At 61.7% G+C, this 16,631-nt stretch overlaps 1 protein-coding gene and 1 long non-coding RNA gene across 5 annotated transcripts in view; one reads left to right on the forward strand and one right to left on the reverse strand.

The window, feature by feature from the left end:
- The window catches only part of LOC147018180 (uncharacterized), a 58,185-nt gene extending 43,246 nt beyond the window's left edge, over positions 1-14,939 (reverse strand). The window contains exons 1-2 of one of the 4 annotated variants that reach the window (XM_085897607.1): positions 14,850-14,928; positions 14,608-14,766 (exon numbers count right to left, since the gene is read on the reverse strand). In XM_085897607.1, the coding sequence (XP_085753733.1) occupies positions 14,608-14,613 (6 nt within the window). In that variant the 5' untranslated portion in view covers positions 14,614-14,766; positions 14,850-14,928. Of the gene's footprint in view, positions 1-14,335; positions 14,545-14,607; positions 14,767-14,849 lie in introns of those variants that run through there. The other 3 variants (XM_085897608.1, XM_085897609.1, XM_085897610.1) reach the window with 3 other exon arrangements.
- Positions 14,940-15,251: 312 nt separating this feature from the next.
- The window catches only part of LOC147018181 (uncharacterized), a 36,775-nt gene continuing 35,395 nt past the window's right edge, over positions 15,252-16,631 (forward strand). The window contains exon 1 of the long non-coding RNA XR_015062303.1: positions 15,252-15,437. This is a non-coding gene — a long non-coding RNA (uncharacterized LOC147018181). The remainder of the gene's footprint in view (positions 15,438-16,631) is intronic.

A 16,631-nucleotide genomic window follows, 5' to 3' on the forward strand; every position in this document is an offset into this window, starting at 1 on the left:
CACACAGCCATCTCTCCAACTCGCACCGGCACCCACACAGCCCTCTCTCCAACTCGCACCGGCACCCACACAGCCCTCTCTCCAACTCGCACCGGCACCCGCACAGCCCTCTCGCCAACTCGCACCGGCACCCACACAGCCCTCTCTCTAACTCGCACCGGCACCCACACAGCCCTCTCTCTAACTCGCACCGGCACCCACACAGCCCTCTCTCCAACTCGCACAGCCCTCTCTCCAACTCGCACCGGCACCCGCACAGCCCTCTCGCCAACTCGCACCGGCACCCGCACAGCCCTCTCTCTAACTCGCACCGGCACCCACACAGCCCTCTCGCCAACTCGCACAGCCCTCTCTCCAACTCGCACCGGCACCCACACAGCCCTCTCGCCAACTCGCACAACCCTCTCTCCAACTCGCACCGGCACCCGCACAGCCCTCTCGCCAACTCGCACCGGCACCCACACAGCCCTCTCTCTAACTCGCACCGGCACCCACACAGCCCTCTCTCTAACTCGCACCGGCACCCACACAGCCCTCTCTCCAACTCGCACCGGCACCCGCACAGCCCTCTCTCTAACTCACACCAGCACCCGCACAGCCCTCTCGCCATCTCGCACAGCCCTCTCTCCAACTCGCACCGGCACCCGCACAGCGCGCTCGCCACCTCGTGCCGGCACCCACACAGCCCTCTCTCTAACTCGCACCGGCACCCACACAGCCCTCTCGCCAACGCGCACAGCCCTCTCTCCAACTCGCACCGGCACCCACACAGCCCTCTCTCCAACTCGCACCGGCACCCACACAGCCCTCTCTCCAACTCGCACCGGCACCCGCACAGCCCTCTCGCCAACTCGCACAGCCCTCTCTCCAACTCGCACCGGCACCCACACAGCCCTCTCGCCAACTCGCACAGCCCTCTCTCCAACTCGCACCGGCACCCGCACAGCCCTCTCGCCAACTCGCACCGGCACCCACACAGCCCTCTCTCTAACTCGCACCGGCACCCACACAGCCCTCTCTCCAACTCCCACCGGCACCCACACAGCCCTCTCTCTACCTCACACCAGCACCCGCACAGCCCTCTCGCCAACTCGCACAGCCCTCTCTCCAACTCGCACCGGCACCCGCACAGCCCTCTCGCCAACTCGCACCGGCACCCACACAGCCCTCTCTCTAACTCGCACCGGCACCCGCACAGCCCTCTCTCCAACTCGCACCGGCACCCACACAGCCCTCTCTCCAACTCGCACCGGCACCCACACAGCCCTCTCTCCAACTCGCACCGGCACCCACACAGCCCTCTCTCCAACTCGCACCGGCACCCACACAGCCCTCTCTCCAACTCGCACCGGCACCCACACAGCCCTCTCTCTAACTCGCACCGGCACCCGCACAGCCCTCTCTCCAACTCGCACCGGCACCCACACAGCCCTCTCTCTAACTCGCACTGGCACCCACACAGCCCTCTCTCCAACTCACACCGGCACCCACACAGCCCTCTCTCTAACTCGCACCGGCACCCACACAGCCCTCTCTCTAACTCACACCGGCACGGACACAGCCCTCTCTCTAACTCGCACCGGCACCCACACAGCCCTCTCTCCAACTCACACCGGCACCCGCACAGCCCTCTCGCCAACTCGCACAGCCCTCTCTCCAACTCGCACCGGCACCCGCACAGCCCTCTCGCCAACTCGCACCGGCACCCACACAGCCCTCTCTCTAACTCGCACCGGCACCCACACACCCCTCCCTCTACCTCGCACCGGCACCCACACAGCCCTCCCCCAACTCGCACCGGCACCCACACAGCCCTCTCTCCAACTCGCACCGGCACCCACACAGCCCTCCTCCAACTCGCACCGGCACCCGCACAGCCCTCTCTCCAACTCGCACCGGCACCCACACAGCCCTCTCTCCAACTCGCACCGGCACCCACACAGCCCTCCTCCAACTCGCACCGGCACCCACACAGCCCTCTCTCTAACTCGCACCGGCACCCACACAGCCCTCTCTCCAACTCGCACCGGCACCCACACAGCCCTCTCTCCAACTCGCACCGGCACCCACACAGCCCCCCTCCAACTCGCACCGGCACCCACACAGCCCTCTCTCTAACTCGCACCGGCACCCGCACAGCCCTCTCTCCAACTCGCACCGGCACCCACACAGCCCTCTCTCTAACTCTCACTGGCACCCACACAGCCCTCTCTCCAACTCACACCGGCACCCACACAGCCCTCTCTCTAACTCGCACCGGCACCCACACAGCCCTCTCTCTAACTCACACCGGCACGGACACAGCCCTCTCTCTAACTCGCACCGGTACCCACACAGCCCTCTCTCCAACTCACACCGGCACCCGCACAGCCCTCTCGCCAACTCGCACAGCCCTCTCTCCAACTCGCACCGGCACCCGCACAGCCCTCTCGCCAACTCGCACCGGCACCCACACAGCCCTCTCTCTAACTCGCACCGGCACCCACACAGCCCTCTCTCTAACTCGCACCGGCACCCACACAGCCCTCCTCCAACTCGCACCGGCACCCACACAGCCCTCTCTCCAACTCGCACCGGCACCCACACAGCCCTCCTCCAACTCGCACCGGCACCCACACAGCCCTCTCTCCAACTCGCACCGGCACCCACACAGCCCTCTCTCCAACTCGCACCGGCACCCGCACAGCCCTCTCTCCAACTCGCACCGGCACCCACACAGCCCTCTCTCCAACTCACACCGGCACCCACAAAGCCCTCTCTCCAACTCGCACCGGCACCCACAAAGCCCTCTCTCCAACTCGCACCGGCACCCACACAGCCCTCTCTCCAACTCGCACCGGCACCCACACAGCCCTCTCTCCAACTCACACCAGCACCCACACAGCCCTCTCTCTAACTCACACCGGCACCCACGCAACCCTCTCTCCAACTCGCACCGGCACCCACACAGCCCTCTCTCCAACTCGCACCGGCACCCACACAGCCCTCTCTAACTCGCACCGGCACCCACACAGCCCTCTCTCCAACTCACACCGGCACCCACACAGCCCTCTCTCTAACTCGCACCGGCACCCACACAGCCCTCTCTCTAACTCGCACCGGCACCCACACAGCCCTCTCTCCAACTCGCACCGGCACCCACACAGCCCTCTCTCCAACTCGCACCGGCACCCACACAGCCCTCTCTCCAACTCACACCGGCACCCGCACAGCCCTCTCTCCAACTCACACCAGCACCCACACAGCCCTCTCTCTAACTCACACCGGCACCCACACAGCCCTCTCTCTAACTCACACCAGCACCCACACAGCCCTCTCTCTAACTCACACCGGCACCCGCGCAGCCCTCTCTCTAACTCGCACCGGCACCCACACAGCCCTCTCTCTAACTCGCACCGGCACCCACACAGCCCTCTCTCTAACTCGCACCGGCAGCCACACAGCCCTCTCTCTAACTCGCACCAGCACCCACACAGCCCTCTCTCCAACTCACACCGGCACCCACACAGCCCTCTCTCTAACTCGCACCGGCACCCACACAGCCCTCTCTCCAACTCGCACCACCACCCACACAGCCCTCTCTCCAACTCGCACCGGCACCCACACAGCCCTCTCTCTAACTCGCACCGGCACCCACACAGCCCTCTCTCCAACTCGCACCGGCACCCACACAGCCCTCTCTCTAACTCGCACCGGCACCCACACAGCCCTCTCTCCAACTCGCACCGGCACCCACACAGCCCTCTCTCTAACTCGCACCGGCACCCACACAGCCCTCTCTCTAACTCGCACCGGCACCCACACAGCCCTCTCTCTAACTCACACCGGCACCCACACAGCCCTCTCTCCAACTCACACCGGCACCCGCACAGCCCTCTCTCCAACTCACACCAGCACCCACACAGCCCTCTCTCTAACTCACACCGGCACCCACACAGCCCTCTCTCTAACTCACACCAGCACCCACACAGCCCTCTCTCTAACTCACACCGGCACCCGCACAGCCCTCTCTCCAACTCGCACCGGCACCCACACAGCCCTCTCTCTAACTCGCACCGGCACCCACACAGCCCTCTCTCTAACTCGCACCGGCACCCACACAGCCCTCTCTCTAACTCGCACCGGCACCCACACAGCCCTCTCTCCAACTCGCACAGCCCTCTCTCCAACTCGCACCGGCACCCGCACAGCCCTCTCGCCAACTCGCACCGGCACCCGCACAGCCCTCTCGCCAACTCGCACAGCCCTCTCTCCAACTCGCACCGGCACCCACACAGACCTCTCGCCAACTCGCACAGCCCTCTCTCCAACTCGCACCGGCACCCGCACAGCCCTCTCGCCAACTCGCACCGGCACCCACACAGCCCTCTCTCTAACTCGCACCGGCACCCACACAGCCCTCTCTCTAACTCGCACCGGCACCCACACAGCCCTCTCTCTAACTCGCACCGGCACCCACACAGCCCTCTCTCCAACTCGCACCGGCACCCGCACAGCCCTCTCTCTAACTCACACCAGCACCCGCACAGCCCTCTCGCCAACTCGCACAGCCCTCTCTCCAACTCGCACCGGCACCCACACAGCCCTCTCTCCAACTCGCACCGGCACCCACACAGCCCTCTCTCCAACTCGCACCGGCACCCACACAGCCCTCTCTCTAACTCGCACCGGCACCCGCACAGCCCTCTCTCCAACTCGCACCGGCACCCACACAGCCCTCTCTCTAACTCGCACCGGCACCCACACAGCCCTCTCTCCAACTCACACCGGCACCCACACAGCCCTCTCTCTAACTCGCACCGGCACCCACACAGCCCTCTCTCCAACTCACACCGGCACCCACACAGCCCTCTCTCTAACTCGCACCGGCACCCACACAGCCCTCTCTCCAACTCACACCGGCACGGACACAGCCCTCTCTCTAACTCGCACCGGCACCCACACAGCCCTCTCTCCAACTCGCACCGGCACCCACACAGCCCTCTCTCCAACTCGCACCGGCACCCACACAGCCCTCTCTCCAACTCGCACCGGCACCCACACAGCCCTCCTCCAACTCGCACCGGCACCCACACAGCCCTCTCTCCAACTCGCACCGGCACCCACACAGCCCTCTCTCCAACTCGCACCGGCACCCACACAGCCCTCTCTCCAACTTGCACCGGCACCCACACAGCCCTCTCTCCAACTCGCACCGGCACCCACAAAGCCCTCTCTCCAACTCGCACCGGCACCCACAAAGCCCTCTCTCCAACTCGCACCGGCACCCACACAGCCCTCTCTCCAACTCGCACCGGCACCCACACAGCCCTCTCTCCAACTCGCACCGGCACCCGCACAGCCCTCTCTCCAACTTGCACCGGCACCCACACAGCCCTCTCTCCAACTCGCACCGGCACCCACACAGCCCTCTCTCCAACTCACACCAGCACCCACACAGCCCTCTCTCTAACTCACACCGGCACCCACACAGCCCTCTCTCTAACTCGCACCGGCACCCACACAGCCCTCTCTCTAACTCGCACCGGCACCCACACAGCCCTCTCTCTAACTCGCACCGGCACCCACACAGCCCTCTCTCTAACTCGCACCGGCACCCACACAGCCCTCTCTCCAACTCACACCGGCACCCACAAAGCCCTCTCTCCAACTCACACCGGCACCCGCACAGCCCTCTCTCCAACTCACACCAGCACCCACACAGCCCTCTCTCTAACTCGCACCGGCACCCACACAGCCCTCTCTCCAACTCACACCAGCACCCACACAGCCCTCTCTCCAACTCGCACCAGCACCCACACAGCCCTCTCTCCAACTCACACCAGCACCCACACAGCCCTCTCTCTAACTCGCACCGGCACCCACACAGCCCTCTCTCCAACTCGCACCGGCACCCACACAGCCCTCTCTGCAACTCGCACCGGCACCCACACAGCCCTCTCTCCAACTCGCACCGGCACCCACACAGCCCTCTCTGTAACTCGCACCGGCACCCACACAGCCCTCTCTGTAGCTCACACCGGCACCCACACAGCCCTCTCTCTAACTCGCACCGGCACCCACACAGCCCTCTCTCTAACTCGCACCGGCACCCACACAGCCCTCTCTCTAACTCGCACCGGCACCCACACAGCCCTCTCTCTAACTCGCACCGGCACCCACACAGCCCTCTCTCCAACTCACACCGGCACCCACAAAGCCCTCTCTCCAACTCACACCGGCACCCGCACAGCCCTCTCTCCAACTCACACCAGCACCCACACAGCCCTCTCTCTAACTCACACCAGCACCCACACAGCCCTCTCTCTAACTCTCACCGGCACCCACACAGCCCTCTCTCTAACTCGCACCGGCACCCACACAGCCCTCTCTCTAACTCGCACCGGCACCCACACAGCCCTCTCTCTAACTCACACCGGCACCCGCACAGCCCTCTCTCCAACTCACACCAGCACCCACACAGCCCTCTCTCTAACTCACACCGGCACCCACACAGCCCTCTCTCTAACTCACACCGGCACCCACACAGCCCTCTCTCTAACTCGCACCGGCACCCACACAGCCCTCTCTCTAACTCGCACCGGCACCCACACAGCCCTCTCTCTAACTCGCACCGGCACCCACACAGCCCTCTCTCTAACTCGCACCGGCACCCACACAGCCCTCTCTCCAACTCACACCGGCACCCACAAAGCCCTCTCTCCAACTCACACCAGCACCCACACAGCCCTCTCTCTAACTCACACCAGCACCCACACAGCCCTCTCTCTAACTCACACCGGCACCCACACAGCCCTCTCTCCAACTCGCACCGGCACCCACACAGCCCTCTCTCCAACTCGCACCGGCACCCACACAGCCCTCTCTCTAACTCGCACCGGCACCCACACAGCCCTCCTCCAACTCGCACCGGCACCCACACAGCCCTCTCTCCAACTCGCACCGGCACCCACACAGCCCTCCTCCAACTCGCACCGGCACCCACACAGCCCTCTCTCTAACTCGCACCGGCACCCACACAGCCCTCTCTCTAACTCGCACCGGCACCCACACAGCCCTCTCTCTAACTCACACCGGCACCCACACAGCCCTCTCTCTAACTCGCACCGGCACCCACACAGCCCTCTCTCCAACTCACACCGGCACCCACAAAGCCCTCTCTCCAACTCACACCAGCACCCACACAGCCCTCTCTCTAACTCACACCAGCACCCACACAGCCCTCTCTCTAACTCACACCAGCACCCACACAGCCCTCTCTCCAACTCGCACCGGCACCCACACAGCCCTCTCTCCAACTCGCACCGGCACCCACACAGCCCTCTCTCCAACTCGCACCGGCACCCGCACAGCCCTCTCTCCAACTTGCACCGGCACCCACACAGCCCTCTCTCCAACTCGCACCGGCACCCACACAGCCCTCTCTCCAACTCACACCGGCACCCACAAAGCCCTCTCTCCAACTCACACCAGCACCCACACAGCCCTCTCTCTAACTCACACCGGCACCCACACAGCCCTCTCTCCAACTCACACCAGCACCCACACAGCCCTCTCTGTAACTCGCACCGGCACCCACACAGCCCTCTCTCTAACTCACACCGGCACCCACACAGCCCTCTCTCTAACTCGCACCGGCACCCACACAGCCCTCTCTCTAACTCACACCGGCACCCACACAGCCCTCTCTCTAACTCGCACCGGCACCCACACAGCCCTCTCTCTAACTCACACCGGCACCCACACAGCCCTCTCTCTAACTCGCACCGGCACCCACACAGCCCTCTCTCCAACTCACACCGGCACCTACAAAGCCCTCTCTCCAACTCACACCAGCACCCACACAGCCCTCTCTCTAACTCACACCAGCACCCACACAGCCCTCTCTCTAACTCACACCAGCACCCACACAGCCCTCTCTCCAACTCGCACCGGCACCCACACAGCCCTCTCTCCAACTCGCACCGGCACCCACACAGCCCTCTCTCCAACTCGCACCGGCACCCACACAGCCCTCTCTCCAACTTGCACCGGCACCCACACAGCCCTCTCTCCAACTCGCACCGGCACCCACACAGCCCTCTCTCCAACTCACACCGGCACCCACAAAGCCCTCTCTCCAACTCACACCAGCACCCACACAGCCCTCTCTCTAACTCACACCAGCACCCACACAGCCCTCTCTGTAACTCGCACCGGCACCCACACAGCCCTCTCTCTAACTCACACCGGCACCCACACAGCCCTCTCTCCAACTCGCACCAGCACCCACACAGCCCTCTCTCTAACTCGCACCGGCACCCACACAGCCCTCTCTCTAACTCGCACCGGCACCCACACAGCCCTCTCTCCAACTCACACCGGCACCCACAAAGCCCTCTCTCCAACTCACACCGGCACCCGCACAGCCCTCTCTCCAACTCACACCAGCACCCACACAGCCCTCTCTCTAACTCACACCAGCACCCACACAGCCCTCTCTCTAACTCGCACCGGCACCCACACAGCCCTCTCTCTAACTCGCACCGGCACCCACACAGCCCTCTCTCTAACTCGCACCGGCACCCACACAGCCCTCTCTCTAACTCGCACCGGCACCCGCACAGCCCTCTCTCTAACTCACACCGGCACCCGCACAGCCCTCTCTCCAACTCACACCAGCACCCACACAGCCCTCTCTCTAACTCACACCAGCACCCACACAGCCCTCTCTCTAACTCGCACCGGCACCCACACAGCCCTCTCTCTAACTCGCACCGGCACCCACACAGCCCTCTCTCTAACTCACACCGGCACCCACACAGCCCTCTCTCTAACTCACACCAGCACCCACACAGCCCTCTCTCTAACTCACACCAGCACCCACACAGCCCTCTCTCTAACTCACACCAGCACCCACACAGCCCTCTCTCCAACTCGCACCGGCACCCACAAAGCCCTCTCTCCAACTCACACCAGCACCCACACAGCCCTCTCTCTAACTCACACCAGCACCCACACAGCCCTCTCTCTAACTCACACCAGCACCCACACAGCCCTCTCTCCAACTCGCACCGCCACCCACACACCCCTCTCTCCAACTCGCACCGGCACCCACACAGCCCTCTCTCCAACTCGCACCGGCACCCACACAGCCCTCTCTCTAACTCGCACCGGCACCCACACAGCCCTCTCTCTAACTCACACCGGCACCCACACAGCCCTCTCTCTAACTCGCACCGGCACCCACACAGCCCTCTCTCCAACTCACACCGGCACCCACAAAGCCCTCTCTCCAACTCACACCAGCACCCACACAGCCCTCTCTCTAACTCACACCAGCACCCACACAGCCCTCTCTCTAACTCACACCGGCACCCACACAGCCCTCTCTCCAACTCGCACCGGCACCCACACAGCCCTCTCTCCAACTCGCACCGGCACCCACACAGCCCTCTCTCCAACTCGCACCGGCACCCACACAGCCCTCTCTCCAACTCGCACCGGCACCCGCACAGCCCTCTCTCCAACTTGCACCGGCACCCACACAGCCCTCTCTCCAACTCGCACCGGCACCCACACAGCCCTCTCTCCAACTCACACCGGCCCCCACAAAGCCCTCTCTCCAACTCACACCAGCACCCACACAGCCCTCTCTCTAACTCACACCGGCACCCACACAGCCCTCTCTCCAACTCACACCGGCACCCACACAGCCCTCTCTCTAACTCGCACCGGCACCCACACAGCCCTCTCTCTAACTCGCACCGGCACCCACACAGCCCTCTCTCTAACTCGCACCGGCACCCACACAGCCCTCTCTCTAACTCGCACCGGCACCCACACAGCCCTCTCTCTAACTCGCACCGGCACCCACACAGCCCTCTCTCTAGCGGGCACCGGCTCCCTCACAGCCCTCTCTCCAACTCACACCGGCACCCACAAAGCCCTCTCTCCAACTCACACCAGCACCCACACAGCCCTCTCTCTAACTCACACCAGCACCCACACAGCCCTCTCTCCAACTCGCACCGGCACCCACACAGCCCTCTCTCCAACTCGCACCGGCACCCACACAGCCCTCTCTCCAACTCGCACCGGCACCCGCACAGCCCTCTCTCCAACTTGCACCGGCACCCACACAGCCCTCTCTCCAACTCGCACCGGCACCCACACAGCCCTCTCTCCAACTCACACCGGCACCCACAAAGCCCTCTCTCCAACTCACACCAGCACCCACACAGCCCTCTCTCTAACTCACACCGGCACCCACACAGCCCTCTCTCTAACTCACACCGGCACCCACACAGCCCTCTCTGTAACTCGCACCGGCACCCACACAGCCCTCTCTCTAACTCGCACCGGCACCCGCACAGCCCTCTCTCCAACTCACACCAGCACCCACACAGCCCTCTCTCTAACTCGCACCGGCACCCACACAGCCCTCTCTCTAACTCACACCAGCACCCACACAGCCCTCTCTCTAACTCACACCGGCACCCACACAGCCCTCTCTCTAACTCGCACCGGCACCCACACAGCCCTCTCTCCAACTCACACCGGCACCTACAAAGCCCTCTCTCCAACTCACACCAGCACCCACACAGCCCTCTCTCTAACTCACACCAGCACCCACACAGCCCTCTCCCTCACTCACACCAGCACCCACACAGCCCTCTCTCCAACTCGCACCGGCACCCACACAGCCCTCTCTCCAACTCGCACCGGCACCCACACAGCCCTCTCTCCAACTCGCACCGGCACCCGCACAGCCCTCTCTCCAACTCGCACCGGCACCCACACAGCCCTCTCTCCAACTCACACCGGCACCCACAAAGCCCTCTCTCCAACTCACACCAGCACCCACACAGCCCTCTCTCTAACTCACACCGGCACCCACACAGCCCTCTCTCCAACTCACACCGGCACCCACACAGCCCTCTCTCTAACTCGCACCGGCACCCACACAGCCCTCTCTCTAACTCGCACCGGCACCCACACAGCCCTCTCTCTAACTCGCACCGGCACCCACACAGCCCTCTCTCTAACTCGCACCGGCACCCACACAGCCCTCTCTCTAACTCGCACCGGCACCCACACAGCCCTCTCTCTAACTCGCACCGGCACCCACACAGCCCTCTCTCCAACTCACACCGGCACCCACAAAGCCCTCTCTCCAACTCACACCAGCACCCACACAGCCCTCTCTCTAACTCACACCAGCACCCACACAGCCCTCTCTCTAACTCACACCAGCACCCACACAGCCCTCTCTCCAACTCGCACCGGCACCCACACAGCCCTCTCTCCAACTCGCACCGGCACCCACACAGCCCTCTCTCCAACTCGCACCGGCACCCGCACAGCCCTCTCTCCAACTTGCACCGGCACCCACACAGCCCTCTCTCCAACTCGCACCGGCACCCACACAGCCCTCTCTCCAACTCACACCGGCACCCACAAAGCCCTCTCTCCAACTCACACCAGCACCCACACAGCCCTCTCTCTAACTCACACCAGCACCCAGACAGCCCTCTCTGTAACTCGCACCGGCACCCGCACAGCCCTCTCTCCAACTCACACCAGCACCCACACAGCCCTCTCTCTAACTCGCACCGGCACCCACACAGCCCTCTCTCTAACTCACACCAGCACCCACACAGCCCTCTCTCTAACTCACACCAGCACCCACACAGCCCTCTCTCTAACTCACACCGGCACCCACACAGCCCTCTCTCTAACTCGCACCGGCACCCACACAGCCCTCTCTCTAACTCGCACCGGCACCCACACAGCCCTCCTCCAACTCGCACCGGCACCCACACAGCCCTCTCTCCAACTTGCACCGGCACCCACACAGCCCTCTCTCCAACTCGCACCGGCACCCACACAGCCCTCTCTCCAACTCACACCGGCACCCACAAAGCCCTCTCTCCAACTCACACCAGCACCCACACAGCCCTCTCTCTACCCCCCACCGGCACCCACACAGCCCTCTCTCTAACTCACACCAGCACCCACACAGCCCTCTCTGTAACTCGCACCGGCACCCACACAGCCCTCTCTCTAACTCGCACCGGCACCCACACAGCCCTCTCTCTAACTCACACCAGCACCCACACAGCCCTCTCTCTAACTCACACCGGCACCCGCGCAGCCCTCTCTCTAACTCACACCAGCACCCACACAGCCCTCTCTCCAACTCACACCGGCACCCACACAGCCCTCTCTCTGTAACTCGCACCGGCACCCACACAGCCCTCTCTCTAACTCGCACCGGCACCCGCACAGCCCTCTCTCCAACTCACACCAGCACCCACACAGCCCTCTCTCTAACTCGCACCGGCACCCACACAGCCCTCTCTCCAACTCGCACCAGCACCCACACAGCCCTCTCTCTAACTCGCACCGGCACCCACACAGACCTCTCTCCAACTCGCACCGGCACCCACACAGCCCTCTCTCTAACTCACACCAGCACCCACACAGCCCTCTCTCTAACTCGCACCGGCACCCACACAGACCTCTCTGCAACTCGCTCCGGCACCCACACAGCCCTCTCTCTAGCTCACACCAGCACCCACACAGCCCTCTCTCCAACTCACACCGGCACCCACAAAGCCCTCTCTCCAACTCACACCAGCACCCACACAGCCCTCTCTCTAACTCACACCAGCACCCACACAGCCCTCTCTCCAACTCACACCAGCACCCACACAGCCCTCTCTCCAACTCACACCAGCACCCACACAGCCCTCTCTCCAACTCACACCAGCACCCACACAGCCCTCTCTCTAACTCACACCAGCACCCACACAGCCCTCTCTCTAACTCACACCAGCACCCACACAGCCCTCTCTCCAACTCGCACCGGCACCCGCACAGCCCTCTCTCCAACTCGCACCGGCACCCGCACAGCCCTCTCTCCAACTCGCACCGGCACCCGCACAGCCCTCTCTCCAACTTGCACCGGCACCCACACAGCCCTCTCTCCAACTCGCACCGGCACCCACACAGCCCTCTCTCCAACTCACACCGGCACCCACAAAGCCCTCTCTCCAACTCACACCAGCACCCACACAGCCCTCTCTCTAACTCACACCGGCACCCACACAGCCCTCTCTCTAACTCACACCAGCACCCACACAGCCCTCTCTGTAACTCGCACCGGCACCCACACAGCCCTCTCTCCAACTCACACCAGCACCCACACAGCCCTCTCTCTAACTCGCACCGGCACCCACACAGCCCTCTCTCTAACTCACACCAGCACCCACACAGCCCTCTCTCTAACTCACACCGGCACCCACACAGCCCTCTCTCTAACTCACACCGGCACCCACACAGCCCTCTCTCTAACTCACACCAGCACCCACACAGCCCTCTCTCTAACTCGCACCGGCACCCACACAGCCCTCTCTCCAACTCGCACCGGCACCCGCACAGCCCTCTCTCCAACTCGCACCGGCACCCACACAGCCCTCTCTCCAACTCGCACCGGCACCCACACAGCCCTCTCTCCAGCTCACACCGGCACCCACAAAGCCCTCTCTCCAACTCACACCAGCACCCACACAGCCCTCTCTCTAACTCACACCGGCACCCACACAGCCCTCTCTCTAACTCACACCAGCACCCACACAGCCCTCTCTGTAACTCGCACCGGCACCCACACAGCCCTCTCTCTAACTCGCACCGGCACCCACACAGCCCTCTCTCTAACTCACACCAGCACCCACACAGCCCTCTCTCTAACTCACACCGGCACCCAGACAGTCCTCTCTCTAACTCACACCGGCACCCACACAGCCCTCTCTCTAACTCACACCAGCACCCACACAGCCCTCTCTCCAACTCGCACCGGCACCCACACAGCCCTCTCTCCAACTCGCACCGGCACCCACACAGCCCTCTCTCTAACTCGCACCGGCACCCACACAGCCCTCTCTCCAACTCGCACCGGCACCCACACAGCCCTCTCTCTAACTCACACCGGCACCCACACAGCCCTCTCTCCAACTCACACCGGCACCCACACAGCCCTCTCTCCAACTCACACCGGCACCCACACAGCCCTCTCTCTAACTCACACCAGCACCCACACAGCCCTCTCTCCAACTCACACCAGCACCCACACAGCCCTCTCTCCAACTCACACCAGCACCCACACAGCCCTCTCTCCAACTCACACCAGCACCCACACAGCCCTCTCTCTAACTCACACCAGCACCCACACAGCCCTCTCTCTAACTTACACCGGCACCCACACAGCCCTCTCTCTAACTCACACCAGCACCCACACAGCCCTCTCTCTAACTCGCACCGGCACCCCCACTCCCCCCACTCCCCCTCCCACCTTTCCTCCAATCCAGTCCTGGTGTTGATCCTCACTCCGTTCCGCACGTCACCGTCTTTCTCTTTACAGTTTACAACGTCGTCTGTGTGAAAATGTCCCTGCAACAATCGCCGAATCCCGGGAATGATTCACATACAGCCGTTCAGTGATGTCCAGTCACAGTGTGTCCGTGTCCGTGTCCGTGTCCGTGTCCGTGTCTCTCTCCTTCCACGAAAGCTCGACTCGTTCTCGAAACCCTCACACATCCACAAGTAAATAACACGTTCTCTCACCGCCATGAGTCCGGAAAGCCAGTCCGTCCGAACGCACCATCCACGGAGGAACGAACCAAGAAGGCCTTGTTGTAAAAATCCGCCGAAACCCACAATGAAGTAACAGAAGGAATTCCTCAATCATTCCCTAATTCATTCACTCGTCCAGCCAGTCGCGTGCTGCGATAACAAAAATAATAATAATAAAAATAGAGCAAACACGGAGAAAGATTAATGTTAAACAAAGCAACAATGCTGCTCACTATTTACTTCCTCGCAACACCAGGAGACCACCCCGAATGGAGCTGAAAACCCGTGATTCATCCCATGAGGAAAAATGGCGCGGAAGGAGCTCCATGCGGTGTATTAGCGGCGAAGCCGTTGCCGTGAGGATGGTTGGTTCGCACAATATACACATCTATCTATAATTCCAGCAATCTGTGTGTGTGTGTGTGTGTGTGTCTGTCTGTCTGTGTCCGCCGTTTCTCGACAACCCCTGGTCCGATCTAATTGAAACTTGCCAGGTATATTGCTGGGGACCCGAGTATGTGCCTTTTCAAGGTTTGATATTAATCGGACAAGTGGTTCCCAAGTTATGGCCATTTATTTACCAAACCAATGACAGGACACGGTGCTATGACGTCACGATTGACGTCACAATTCTTGTTATTTATTTCTTATTTTTTATTTTTATTTTTTTTGCACGTGCGGCCACGCACTGGTATTATTAAATCGAAGCTTCTAGATTTATCAACCGTCACTGCAGCGCTGGCAGGATAGACGGGGTCGAAAGGCGAGGTGGAGGTGGTGGAGACCGTGAGTGTGTCTCAGCCTAGGCCCGAGGCCTTGAGGTAATCCTCCCCTGTGGAGTCTGCGTTCGAACCCCGACCCAGCTGTAAACGGCCACTCCCAGTGTCACGCAAGCAGGGAAATCGTTCGTGCGTTGTTCGAGTTTAATAGCGCGATGTGTTCGAGGCTCTGATGGTGGGACGATGTTTCTGTGCCATGTTCTTCACAGAGCGCGGATGCTGCCTGACGTGTTTCTTGGTAAACGTCGTGCGGGGTGTGTAAACGCTCATGGGGTATGTATGATGAGCGAGCGGTCGCTGGCTCGACATGACCTTCCCAGTCAGTCAGTAAGAGCAGGAATTTCCAACATTGATGCTCAGGGTGCCGGCGATAACTCACCCAGGGATTGGAGCCTGGTGTTGGCTCAGTGGTTCGGGTGGCGGCTCGGGATCCCAGGGATCCTGAGTTCAAACCCCGTTTGCCGCTGAATTAATACACCAGGAGGTTGACTCAGCCTGTCATCCTTACAAGGTCGGCGAAATGAGTACCAGTTCCCGTGGGTGTACTGGTCAAGGGGCACTGCATCAGCGACACAGTCGCGCTTCAAGAAATGATAGCTACCCCGGCAGCTGAGCTGTCATACGACCACCACCACCACCACCACCACCAAGTGATTGTTTTCAAAAGACACCGAGAGCTCCAACATCCACGAACGAAAACGGACACGCGTTTTTACGGCCATCCGACATCGGGGGCACTGCGTTTCTGTGATTGCAGGTTCATACGTACATTGATTGCCGCAGTGAAGTTCGAGGCTCGGCCTGGGGGACAATGTTTCTGTGACCACGAGGGTACCCTATCGTTTTTGTGTAGATTTTCTTTTCTACCTGCACGTTTTCACCTTCATGCGGTTTTTAAATTCGTTTTCTCAACCGCTCGAAGGTTTAACACAAAAATTGTAACCTCGGAGCAGCTACCTATGGATACCTTTTCATAACTATGATGTCATACTCATAACTATGACGTCATAGTTGATGTGGTACATGGCACCCATGTTGGAAAAAAGGAGAAAAACTTTGGACATCTCGGAAACCACTCGACGAAAAAAAAAATAGAAACTTGAAGGGCACTCGGTCGGGGGCATACCTCCGCCTTGGTAATGCCTGATCCCACGAGAACATATCGATCGAATTGAATTTTTTGAGATATCGTGCCGAATATTGTTTTTGGCCCGATCTCTCAATGGTGAAGAATCA

This window comes from Eptatretus burgeri, chromosome 10 (genome assembly GCF_056783735.1).
Source record: "Eptatretus burgeri isolate ZD-2024b chromosome 10, Ebu_testis_v1, whole genome shotgun sequence".
Taxonomy (NCBI): Eukaryota; Metazoa; Chordata; class Myxini; order Myxiniformes; family Myxinidae; genus Eptatretus; species Eptatretus burgeri.